The sequence below is a fragment of the Scatophagus argus genome, chromosome 1, assembly GCF_020382885.2.
Source record: "Scatophagus argus isolate fScaArg1 chromosome 1, fScaArg1.pri, whole genome shotgun sequence".
Classification (NCBI taxonomy): Eukaryota; Metazoa; Chordata; class Actinopteri; family Scatophagidae; genus Scatophagus; species Scatophagus argus.
In genome coordinates, this window is record NC_058493.1 from 25,094,807 (window position 1) to 25,108,519 (window position 13,713).

At 39.3% G+C, this 13,713-nt stretch overlaps 1 protein-coding gene across 1 annotated transcript; it reads right to left on the reverse strand.

Annotated features, from left to right (window-relative positions):
* Window positions 1-1,949: 1,949 nt before the first annotated feature.
* fibinb (fin bud initiation factor b) lies at window positions 1,950-5,316 on the reverse strand. The gene has a single exon (XM_046394614.1). The coding sequence runs from the start codon at window positions 4,759-4,761 to the stop codon at window positions 4,138-4,140; it is 624 nt and encodes a 207-aa protein (XP_046250570.1). The 5' UTR covers window positions 4,762-5,316; the 3' UTR covers window positions 1,950-4,137.
* Between the last annotated feature and the right edge of the window lie 8,397 nt (window positions 5,317-13,713).

Here is a 13,713-nt window from a genome sequence, read left to right on the forward strand (position 1 = left end):
ATTAACACTGTGATGAACGCCATTTAAAAATCACGAACTCATTATTTATTCCGATGTGACACAATTTCATTTGATTCATTATTACCCATCCAATCGATACTTAACTCTGAACCAAACATGTCAGCCTGATGGTGCCTCTAGAGAAGAAGTGAGAGGATCAGCATAGAGAGGAGGTTTCAGGAACATTAGAAAATGTTATGGCAATCCATCTGGTATTGATCAGCATATTTCAGTCCATTTTAATTTGTCATCCCTGAAGCTGGGCTGCTATGGTGTGGCTAAACTAATTATTCACAAATGCCCTCAATGACGCCTGTGAGCTCATGTCCTTATTTGAACAGAAGTACAGAAATTAGGCTCTTCAACTGCACAAGAACTGAAGAATATTATTTTACTATTTCGATGATCACTGAATTGTTTTTCTTATTTATGAGGCAAAAGTTCAAACATATGCTGCTTCAAGGTTCTAAAATTGCTGCTTCAAAACATCATATCTGACAGTGAATTGAATATCTTTTGGTTTTGAACTGACGGTTGGATAAAGCAAGGACACCATTGTGGGCTCTGGGAAGTTGTACTAACTTTTTCCTTATGTTCTAACATATAGACCAAAACAGTTGCTCAGCTAATCAATACATCAACACATTAGTCAATAATAAAAGCAGTAGAAGATATATTCATCCTCGTGATTCGTATCTCTTCCAGTTGAGGACTACCGACGTCCTTTGCAGGTTTAGGGAAACTGACCAATACCCTCTGAATATACAGTACAGTCTTCAGTCCAAGTGACACCCGCTAACATCCAAGTTAAGATTTTGAAAGCTTCATTTTGCAATTATTAACCCAGGATCACACACAGTCACTCAATTCACATGGCAGACCCAAGGCTTCAAAGGGTAAGTAATGATTGTGATCAGTCACCTTTGCAACTGACATTACTGCACACACATTAATCATTCATGTAGGTATTCATCTAAATTAAATAAATAATCTTCCAGGGTGAGAAGGTGTGCAGTGATCTGGTCAGTGTCACCATGTAAATGACACTCTCCTAATATATTCACTCAAAGTTTAGCCCAAGCTTAAGGTTGTTAAGTATGCAGCACTGGATATATCACAAAAATAAAACGCAGCATAAAATACTATTTCTCATGATTCTACTTTTTAGGGTGATGTTGCACAGATAATGTCAACAATCTGTTATTTAACATACTGGGCTGAAGGTTTTTGGTGTGTGTGTCCTTTATGTTGCCTCTCAGAAGCGTAACCAGTGGGCTCAAAGTGTCTGCTGGCTGAGTGTAAGCACCTCAGTCTGACTGTGCTTTGAGATGTTACGTGATTGGCGTTAGCTGGCACTCACGGAAATGTGAATATTCGCAACATCTTAATTCCCTAAACACAAACCTTAAAACTGTTTACTCAGCCTTATTCATTACCTTAAAGGCTGAGGTGTTGCAAAAAAAAGTTTGCAGCAGACCATAACAGAATACAGGAGGAAACAAGATGTTTGTGAGGCCCACTGCACCACTCAAAACACCATCAAGACAACTTCCCTACATGTCCGCTCCCCATAAATACCAACAACCGGGCTCTTTCCTGAAGACACTCACTGAGTGCGTTGCCTGCGTGTATATAAAACAGCAGTGCTCAAAAGCTTGTAAACCAAACACAGAGAGGAACTTTGTAATTTTGAAGCACGTATACAGTGTGCAGTCCTAATGATCACAGAGCTACTGCCACATTGTGGGGTCTTAATGGAAGCAGCTCAATGGGATTTCTAGCAACATTAGAAATGACTGTATCACACTTTTATGTCACTTAATTACTAGAATTACAAAACTGCTAAAAGTGGAATACATGAAATTTGCAATTCTTGAGCAAATCAAAGCATGTTTTCATAGAAATATCTTATAAAATTGATAGCCATGAGACAAGTTCTTGCACAACACTGTATTTAAAACACAAACTCTTTATTTGAGAAGATACCACACAATCTGTATAGAATGTTGTCACACAGATTAATGTTTGACGCTATCGTCCATGATGCTGCCTGCAGTCTTATCCATCAAAGTGTCACATCTCACCACCAAGGTAAACAAGAACAGATATACGCGGCTCTATTTCAAAACTTTATATAAACAATGAATACATATTAAGGTGTTCTTTAATAAAGATATTGGTACTCACAGTATTTACTTACTTCTAATAATATACTGTACATTTTCCAAGATTATACTGCCTGTGCAGAACAGCACAGCAAAGGCCTTGCATTTGAAACCATGTCACAACCTTTATCACCGGAACAGTAAAGAATTGTGCAAAGTGTGCTAGCCTATAAAGCAAATAAAATACATCAGATACGTGTTCATATGTAAACATTCTTTGACACTCTTAGAAACGTTGATCTGGAGTGTCAGAGAAGAGCAACAATAATGTTGCTCGTCGTAGGAGCTTTGAACCAGGCTTCTACACGAGGTCCACCCAGTAGCTTCACTGCTGTACGAAGTTTTCCAAGACTCGTTTCTTCAGCTTTTGGGGTCAAAAATCAAACAACCGCAGCATTTACCAGAGAATATGAATGAATGAATAAATCAGCTAAATTTCTGAAAACTCACTCAACCCAACAAACTCCATTTTTTTTCATTCAGAAGACCGGATGAGAGACCTTCTCCTGATGAGAGTACATATGGTTTGAAAACTGATAGTTCCTGTTCTCACTTTGTTGACTGGCTGACTCCTGTTAGAAGTCGTTGTTTTTCACACACACACACACACACACACACACACACACACCTGTGACTGTCGGCAGGTAAATTCAATGCAATAATCAAAAATTACTATACCAAGAAAAAAAGACAGTTTTGGTTTAGTGACTGGTGGAAGTTTAACTAACAATAAGATCATACAACAGAAAATATTACTGCTGTTTGTATTTAGCAATTTTAAATCTGTTATGTAACCACTACTGTGTTTTTATGTGACTATAAAAAGGGTGTATAGGATTGGGCAATATGACAGTTACATTATATTTATTCATTAGGGGATTTTTCCATATGGTTCACGTCGTAGTTCTATGAACTCCAAGCCGAACAGAAACACTTTATGGCAATACTGGATATTTAATAACATGAAGTACTCTGATTTATTGGATATTTGGTTTGCTGGATCAGCCAAAAGCGGACATTCTTTTCTGGTTACTGAATGCATATGCTGTGAAATAAAGATATTGTCTGTCCTCATGGTCTTTCTATAAAAAGTAAGATTGTTGGTGTCATATCAGTCCAACAGACTTTTTGAAAAGTTCAGAACAACACATTATCTTACTGTTTACTTTCCTTGCAAAGGCTTTACATGCTCAGGTTTTTATATATACCTTTCAGTATACCTTTATTATCATTATTATTATTATTATTATTACAGGAACTGAGCACATTACGAACTAAATTAATCAAGGTCCTAAAACATTCTGACAGGTGGCCCCTCTACAAAACTGAGCCATGAGATCAAGTAATAATGTAGGAGCCATCATAGTTGATATTGCACCTTAGTAGTGCAAACAATTACCAAATCACCAAAACACAACTGATACAGAGAATGTGGGGCTTTGGGGGCCCCTGGGGGCTCTGGGACCTCGGGGACAGTTACCTTCTTTGCCAGTTTGATAATCCAGTTTTACAGACAGGGATCACGAAATCTGTGCAAATTCAACCAAAGACTATCTGTGTGGGTATGAGCTGTAAGACAGATTTTACCTCCTAACTGCCCAGATCATTTAATTCCACTCATTTTCAGCTTCAGTAAATGTGGACTGCCAAAGTTTTACAAGAATGAAAGGAAGGATGAGAGAAAAGTTGTCGTTCTTCCCTATCTCATGAATCATCTTGGGATCTTATACCATATGTTTTGACCCACCGGAGGGGTCCCGATTCCCCAAGTTGGAGGCCACTGGTTTAGAGTTCAGCGGGAAAAATGTGTTTTCTTTTTATGCTTTACTTGAAGCTTTGGTTTTATCCCTGATATGATTGCTCAAATTTATCACCCCTGCCTCAGCCTCGTGGTCACACTCCACCATAAAAATAAAACAAATAATAAAAAATAGAAGGCTACTGTAATGAGACCTGCGGGAACTATTTTATCTCAGAACTTCATGTATTCGTTCTTCAGTCTGCTCAGCCTCGTGCCGTGGCTGCGGATGATCAGAGACAGGAGCTCGTGCTTGTCCTTCAGTCCCAGAGAAATGTCCAACGTCTCCTTCAGGACGTCCCGCGTGTGCACTATCATGTTCAGGAAGTCGTCGTTGAGCCGGTGCTCCTCTTTCAGCTCGCTCTCCTGGCTCTGCTTGAATTTCACCTCCAGCTCCAGCAGAGATTTCTCCGAGTTTGTGAACGCCTCGCTTATCTGAGCCGTCTCCCTACGCAAGTATTTCCCGTAGCTGTCCTCTCCGTCCAGGTCGTAAGAGATGCTTTTCCCGATTCCCTCCAGCACCCTGGCCGAGTCCTCAATCTGCCTCTTGATGATGGTGAAATCATCACGTATGACGGCGTCCTGGTCCTCGTCGAGACCGCACTTTCGCTCGTCAGTCATTTTGAAAAGCATCTGACATTTCTCCGGGTCGTCGTTTTCCTCGTAGTCGCCGTCCGGCACGAAATAATGATGAAAAGTGCCGTTGGACATCTCCGGATGTAATGGTCCGGTGAAATAAGCTCCACACATTTGCAGTGATAACATCCCGGCACATAGGAGCATGTTAAGAAAAGCCATGATTCCCCACTTGACCCAAAACACACTCACAAACAGGCAACAGAGGTGTACACGTTATGTCAGCTACAGTGTCAGGGGCTTGACTGTTCAATTCCAACCGGGCGTAGAAACGCAAACATTTCAGTCACGTTAAACGTCCAAACTGCGTAGTTCAGCTGAGACTTTGTTGGAGCGTTCACGTCCTCCTCAGTATCCCCTTTGCCCAAACAGATAAAAGCGCCGTGAAAAATATTTGCAGCAGCCCCACTTGTCTTCCTTTAATCGATCCTGCCAGCCTCCATCACTGTCGGTGAACAGGAAAGCAGTGCGTGCGAGCTTGTTTCAGCCTCAGCAAACCGTTGTACACCCGACTTCACTTGGTGCCTCAAACGCAACATCTGGATGTCTCAAGTGCCGCGCTTCGGTTTTTGGCTAATAATAGGCTACCTCTGTGCTCCTCAAATTACAGCCCCTCCGTCACTTAGAAGGCCGCATTCAGTGTGGAGGAGGCTGCCAGCGGGGCCAAGCTGTTTGGGCCGCACTCAAAGCAGGAAAGACCAGGTTTGTGTTCACTCACATAACCGTGACAAGTTGGCATAGATGGGGTGAAAAAGTTATTAGACTACTGAGAAATACACAAGTGACCACACAGGTTATATAAAACTTGAAACCAGTGTCGGAATGTAAATACTTACTCTTTTATCCTATCGTACTTAAGAAAAATGTTGAGGTAGCCTACTTGTAACATAGCGTATACTTCACTTCATACTCTATTACATTTATTTGATGGCTGTACTTTCTAGTTACTTTGAATATCATCTCATTAATGCTCAATACTGTCAACTAAGTATTATATACTACATACTGTTGGTGCCTTAAGTAGGCTACTTTTAATGGTAGCACTTTTGTACATGTTTACTAATTTTGCAACATTAAAATGCTGCTTAATCAATAATAATGATCTGATAGTTAATGTATAATGATATAACTCTGACAAGGCGTCATTTTGTGAATGCTTTTACTTTTGACACTTTTTGCTGCTGATAAAAATAATATTTGAATAACATTTTGAAGGAATGTAACTGAGTGATTTCATAGTGTGTTATTGCTTTTTACTCAGGTGAAATGGCTGAATATTTCTTCCACCAGTGCGTGCGATAAAGAGTAGTCCAAAAGCAGGCTACATCACTCATTAACAGTTAGAAACATCTGCTCTTTAAAGTAGAGCTAAACCTGGTTTCTGTCCACGGCTTGAAACATATCTAGGAACAAAATCTGAGTTGGAATTAAAAGCCTTTAATTGCGTTTTCATCCGCTATTGTTTTGTTTAACAATGTAAGAAAGTGTAAAAGTCCTTATCAACTACCAGAAATAAAGCACACGGCTGTACTGTGTAGCTGCCAGCCAAACAGGACGAATTCAGGAGGCATAAAAGGAAACACATTCACTGGGCTTCCTTTAACATAGTGACCACCTGTTTTTTAGTCCCCGGCTGGCGTCAAATGACAAGTCCAGTTTAGTTCAAAGGAAATAGAAATACGAGCACTGGTCACCTGCCGAGCAAGGAGAGCTAAAAAGCTTTGACACGGCTTAGACCTCTAATTTGCCTGGATTTTTACTCGCTGATTACGACTGTGCTTACTCTGGAGATAAAAGGCATGAAATACAGAACTGAGACAGTTTACCAGCAGCGCTTAAATTAGAAGGTACATTTTACCATGTGGATCCAAGAAATGCCTTTCAAATGTATCCTGATGTTTAAGATGCTATCGTCACAAAGGCAATACCCAAAGGGAATAACTAATCTTAAATGTCCAGAACTTACATGTTCAGAGTGATCTAATTTGCTAAATCCAAAGTGCTACTGAATGTGTGCTTAAACAGCAGACGTTACACCATCACGTACCTCCGAGGAGTCCTGCACTCATTTTTCCACTGCATGATTATTCAGGGCTGTGACCTGCATAAATTAATTTTGAGCAAAACAAGCTTTAAGTGGCACAGTCATTGTTCAAAGTAGGTTTATGTGTCAAACGTATTCATACAGTATCTTATTAAAATACAAAAGCAGAATGTGAACGACTGTGTTACGTAAGACTTACATAAACCAACGTCTGCAATGCGCATCAGTTTTGATTTATGATTTGGAGAAATGCTTCACCGCTCGTCCTGTCTGTGTCTCACCTCGACAATAAAACTCAAATTGAAAGAACATAATTTGATGTCTGTCACCAAGTCTATCTCAGTGTCACGGTTGTTACTAAGTTTCTAAAGATTTCACATTTACAGATTTGTCACCGGTAATAAGATGCAGCCCCCCGTGTGCGGCTCCAGTTCTGTTATAAACCCGCAGTGCTAACTCCTCTTCGCTCTCAGAGATCAGAGTAGCAGCCTGTGACTTTATTCTGCAGAAGGAATTTCAGTGTGTTGTCAGATTTCTTTTAAAAAAAAAAGAAAAAAGAGAAGAAAATGGAAAATGAAGTCATGCCATGGGTTTGGGTGTGCGTCACTCTGTTTTGTGCTACACTTACATTTACATGAAATCATTTTGAAGAGGAGAAGAACTCCACCTACCCACACAGGACAGTCGCATAAAAACGGAGATGTTGGTGACCTCCCTCTTATCACACTAAAGCTGGAATGCAAAACACAATCCAGACATTTTGGTTTTCTCACCAGTTTTCGGCTGTGTGAGCTGCCGAGGCGTCTGTTTTTATCCTCTCAGCCTGGATATCGGATGCAATTTGAATTTAACAATACAATGCCAACATTTAACAAGCTAATTTGTGATAAAGTGAGTCCAATTTTGAGTTTAATTGACCAAGTTGGGATTAGATTCCAGTTTGGCAAACCTCTGCTTCCTAAACTGAGCTTGACTGAAAGTGATTCAGCAGTCAGGCTTCCTGTGACTGCAGAAAAGTTAGTGAGTTGTTAACTTAAGAGAGACTTTATTGATTTTATGAAGCTCTATCTATGACATTTTTTTTAATTATTTGGACCTTTTTGTAAATTTTTGCAAATGTTACATATTAAGTTATTTCTTTCTTTGCGTAAAAAACATTGTGCAGGCTGGTGGATAAAAGGCAGAGATCAGAGCTCACACACAAGCATGCAGAACAGGAAAAGATGGCTGAAACGCTGCAGCAAGGTCACATCCGACAATGCGGCAAAGGGTTAGTATTTGTGGGCAGGTGTAGTATGCACGCCAAGTCTGATTACAGGGACTGAATTAAGAAAACTACAGAAATTCCATGATGGAGCTGCTGTGACACATCTGGCACATTTCTTGTTTGATGTCACAACGTTGACCACAAGTATAAAAACACATAGCAAGGCATTAAAAAACATACACTATACCACATCACCAACCTTCTCTGAGGAAATGGGTCTTCACGACAACAGCAGTAGTTTCCTCCTGCTGCTGAGACTTGAATGAAGACAGGGATGAAGGAATTCTTTTGTGTTGCACTTAAGCATAGGCCAAGATAGTAACAATTTGAATTTGAGTTTGAATTAAGAGGGAGGTCACATTCTGAGTGAATGGCCCTTGCTTTGAAGCACCTGCTTGTTGAATATGAGATTTAAACCACTGAACTGTACTCCTGCTATCTTACTGGCCGCCTTCACAATCTGAGCCAGGGAATTTTTCTCTTCAGTACCAAGGCTGATAATAGGCAGATGATAAAAGACACGAGATGGCAGACTCAGTAAAGGCTCTGTAAAACTGTGTCATTACAGTCTTATTACAGCGCGGGGTTTTATTAACATGCAGGAAGTGAACACAGTGAAAATCCACATCTGTGCACTGTAATCCATTTCTGACAATATCACTCATGCCACAGTTGGCCTCAAAGCCCCAAGCCAACGATGTGATGACCCAGCGGTCAGGATGATGGCAGTAACATCACATGTCGAGTTTGAAAGAGTCTGTTTGTACAGCAACTCAGACTTTATAAAACTCAACACAGAGAGAATTTCCGGTATTCATCCTTATTCTTTTTCCATTCTCAGTTGTTTATCCTAGTCAGCGAATCTTTTGTGTTTCCTGACATATTGCAGGCCAGGGAAGATTTAGATAAAACAGCAGAGAGGCAGCCAAGGCTGAAGATGCATGGCTTTGTGTGTTTTGTGTAAAGCCCGCCGTCCTTTGTATCTGTAAAGTTGACTCTCCTATCACGTTTTGTGTCTTTCTGCTCTGGTGAGACGGATATCTAATGCTTAAATGTGAGGTTCCTTCTTCTTACAGCTGTGATAAATGTTGGCCATCATCCTTTATGTGAGCATAACTAACAGAATCTCTGGACCCTTTTCAGCCTTCACACCAGGCTTGTGTATGCAGGACAAACGACACAGGTTACCTCATCCTGATACATGCTTTTGATGTCTCTTTTGACCAAGTAAAGTATGAGCAGCAACAATTTTTTCTTCATGTATAGCATTTTCAGACACTTTCAGTATTACATCCTCGTACATATGAGCTCTTTGTTTTTTATTATTGTAATTGTAATATTTATCTAATATATTACAATGGTAACTGATGTTTGCCATTTCTTTATTTCAGCAAATTTTATCCCATCCATATTTATTATTTTCTTCCTTTCCTTTTGTGCATTTTCTCCTGTTCCAGCAACCCAGGCACACAGTATGCCCCCTACTCTAATGAAGTTATTTCATTTCAGCCTGAGATAATGGCCCAGGAACAAATGCATTTGTCTGCACGCTCAATGCCCGTGTCATTAAAAAAGACATTTCAGAAGGCTGGTAATTTGGTTTTACATGGGAACACTGTGTAATATACTGTATGTTATGTGTTCTTTTTGCTGTAGTTTGAAAGGGATGAGTCCAAAAAAAAGGTACCAATTTGTTCAAAACATGTTGCAGGTGTCAAATTCAGAATGACAAGAAAAAGAACTGGTTTATCAGAATATTAAATATCTTTTCTTTGTACACCAGTTGGTTGAATATGGGCTGAAAAGGATTTGCAAATCATCATTTAATTTATGTGTCCCCACTTTTTTGCAACTGAGGTTGTATTGTGGAGCCTCATGTGAACTGTTCACTGCAAAATTAACTTTAACTTAATGACGTTCTTGATTTGTGGTCCCTGAACGACGTGAGGGATTAAAATAAGTTGTTTCTTGGTCGGTCATTTTGTTTTGATGTTCATTAATTTGAACACAGCTTCATTAATTATAGTGGTTTGTGGCTAGTAATTAGATGTCTCTGAGAGCTGTGAACAGAGTACTTCTTTCATGTTATGGTGCAAACGCCATTTGTTTTTTAAGCATTATCCAATTTAATTACATCCCTCTGCTGATTTCAGAATCAGAATCAGAATTCTTTATTTGTCACATGTGGATGTGCATCCACAGTGAAATGAAAAAACAACACTCCTTTTTACAACTGTGCAAAAATAATAAAAATACAATTTACATGAGATAAAAGATAAAAAGTTAAAAAATAGAATAGAATAGAATAAAATAAAAAATAAAAAATATAAAGTATATATAAAGATAGAGATCTATCTATCTATCTATCGATTTGTGACATATGCTGATATACAGTATATATTTTCTTCACTATTAATAATTCATAATGTGGTAAATTCGTCCATTCGTCCACAACTTACCCTGACGGTGTAACCTCATGAAAAAAGTGCTTTATTTTGCAGTCCACAGACATTTTATCTAGATGTCAGATGTTTGGATTTTTATTTGATATCTTAAAAAACATGTCAGTCTATGAGTGCTATGGAGTGCATTTGTCTGAAAGTTTCCAAGTTCTTGGCTGTTTCAAATCACAGTCTTCTTCCCTACGGCCACTGGCGGGCTCCAGCTGTTACTTTTCAGGCTAGCTCATATCCGTTGACTCACTGTGTGAAATAGAGACAGTTCTGACTAATAGACAGCAAAGCACGGACTTGTACTGGCACTGTGTCCTTGCACATGTGTGGCTTGATTGATCTTTGGGAAACGGGGAATACTTCACCGCACTGAACCTCATATGAACTTGTCCTTATGCCACAAAAGAACTGGATTTAGGACAGTGGGTGTTTCGCCATTATTTTTGTGGAGACCAATAAGAAGTTAAATGCATTCAGATTTCAATATTTTCAGAGAAAATTAAGGTCTCTGTTTGTGGCATGGCCTTTCCAGGGGCTGTATAACATTTAATGGAAAATCTTCAGATGCCAAAAATGATTCACTCCACATAAAACTGCACTGAAACACAGCCACTGGGCTTCATTTAGTTGCTCTTCAGGAGCAATGACTTCAGTCTGAACACACACATCCACACACACCCATCCACACACACACACACATATTTTGTCCTTGGTGAGATAAATCTTTGAAAAGCCACATACAGTAGCCAGCTAGTTTAGCACTGAAGCAAAGGTTTGACATTTGGGGAAGTTTGGTTGTTTGCTTTCTGGCAGAGAGTTTGATGAAAATCCACTCTCAAGTCTGTCCTGGTAAGAACCACCAGCAGCCAGTTAGCTTAGCTTAGCACAAAGACTGGAAACAGGGGGAAACTGTTAGCCTGGCTGTGCAAATTAGTAAAAGCCAGAAAATCACTTACCAGCACAACAAAATCTCATTAAGTAATACTTTATATATCTCATATATCTCATTTGTTTAAGCCTTATACAACAACCTAAGTGTAAGAACAGCAATTCATGGTTTTACAGGAGTTATGGGCAGAACTATGTCTTGTCTCTGAGTAGTTGCTCAAGGCAGCTGAGTACTTGTTGTAGTTGCTTGTTGTAGTTTTGACAATATTTCTTACTGTTGAGGCAAGAATTGCGTTGACTTGAACTTGAGCAGTTCCTCAAACACAGCTTGTGTTAAATGACGTTGTGCTTTAACACCCGTGAAATCTTTATCTCAATTATCACTCCTTTTCAGAATGATATGATTTATTTTTTGTACTTCCTATTATATTATATCACCACTTGACTCATATTCCGAGACCAGAAACAAGACCAATTTAAAGCCAATTACCAGGCTTAACACACAATTTCTGTCATATCTCCTGTTACATTACTTGCAATTATGACAAAAATAATTAATTTCATTTGCATTTTCATTACATTCCAACCCGCAGAGCTGAGCAGCAGTTTTATCTGTGAGTGACACTGGGTTGTTTTTCCGTACGTAAGCGAGAAAATAGGACTTTATCGCACCAGAATTAACTGGGAGTGGGGCGGGGGGCTGAATGGAAGCCGAATGCTTGACAGTATACTGCATTATAAAGTGAATAGGACAACTGCATTTTACAAAGACAAATCTCTCCAGAGCTACAGGAGAAATATCCAGCATTTAAGAGAAAAAACAAACCTTTTCATTGAGATGTTTTGAAGCTTGGCGGCAGTGGCTCGTCCTTCTCTGAGTGATCAGAGACACAATGTTCTTTGTACTCTGTCCAGCGGTGACTTCAGCAGTTTAACTACACAATTACTGCTATAAAAGACACAACAATGACTTAAGGGACCTTTACTGAGACTTTGTACGAACACACTTTTGAAGTTAAATTGGTTGCAGGTTTGAGATAAATCCTTTGTAACCAAATGGGTGTCTTCATTTTAATAGAGTTCATTCATCTCATAATATTCTCATTATATCTAATGATTTTTGTAAAGGGGAGCCACTGAAGAATGTGTTCATAGCAGTTCTTATAGCAAATATAACTCAGAAAGAGAAACAGCAATTTGCTTCCAGAAATAAAGGAAAAGGCACAAAAGGGTTTTGTGCGGAATGAACATATACAGTACTCTAAAGGGAATAAACATATACTGTTAATGATGCAAATATTTCTCAGAGCACAGAGGAGACCTGAGATGTGACCTCTTTCCCTCTCAAAGCCACAGCCTTGAACATCAGGAGAACTATAATCATAAAATGATAATGCCTTGCATATGCTGGCAGGAGTGGCGTCATTCGGAACATGTTTCGTTCAGTAGATAATGACTTCAGGGGCTGTGTGGTATTTCAACTCAGAAAGCATAAATGATGCACTTCTTCATTCACAGCACAGGAAATCTGGAAAAATAAACACACAAAGCAGCCAGTTAATTCTGTACAACTCAGTTTTATGATTCAAACAGTTACCGATGAGTCTCAAGAGCCAAATTTGCTGACTGCGGTTTCATGTGCACCAGCAAGGACTGGCAAGGGTTTGACTTTGCAGAAGTCACTAAGCAGTCACAGAGTTGTTTTATTGCCGATGGTGAAGTGCGCATGTCTGAAATGACACAAGTTATGAGAGTGTGTGTGATTAGTTTGCCTGTCACAGAGGATTAATTGTTTTTATTGATTTATAGCCATCATTCTTCTGCAGATGCTCTGATATGGACACAAACACAATATCCATCAAGAGACTTTGAAATTCAGGATCTGAAGAGGAAGGTAAATGGTGGACCTGACTGAGAAATGTCACTACACTGGGCTGACCACAGGTAATATCAACTATTGAATGATTTCTCCATCATTCTCCATCTTAAAGCTCTGAAAGAACTCAACTGAAAGATCCCAAGAAAGGATTTTTATCTTACTGACGTTTTACCATAAAACAGGATGTTATGTTCAAGACTCACCATGCTGATTGAGTTAATTGTAGAGCTGGGACACCAATGCTAGGCAGCGAGGAATGTTCTGTACCTTTTACCGTCCTTCACTCAAAGATGACAAGGTGAAAGACAATAAGTCCTTATCCAAGGTGTGGCATTTTGAGTCTCATTGATGATTTTGATGGTGCTGCAAACTGAAACCAGAAGGCACACCTTATTGCAGATATTGTTTTATATTGTATTTTGGACTGACTCATAAGCTGGGGGTCACATCCCTCACCTTGCTTTTTTCTGCTATTTCAAAGTAAAAAAGGCGATTTACTACAAGCCCATCGGAAGAGATTTCGCACATCTATGATCAAATTGCTTGTGAAATGAAGCTCAAATGAAAGTTCATTCAGGAAAGT

Excerpts from the sequence above, each read along its gene's own strand:
- fibinb (XM_046394614.1), bottom strand. The coding sequence starts at position 4,761 with ATGGCTTTTCTTAACATGCTCCTATGTGCCGGGATGTTATCACTGCAA.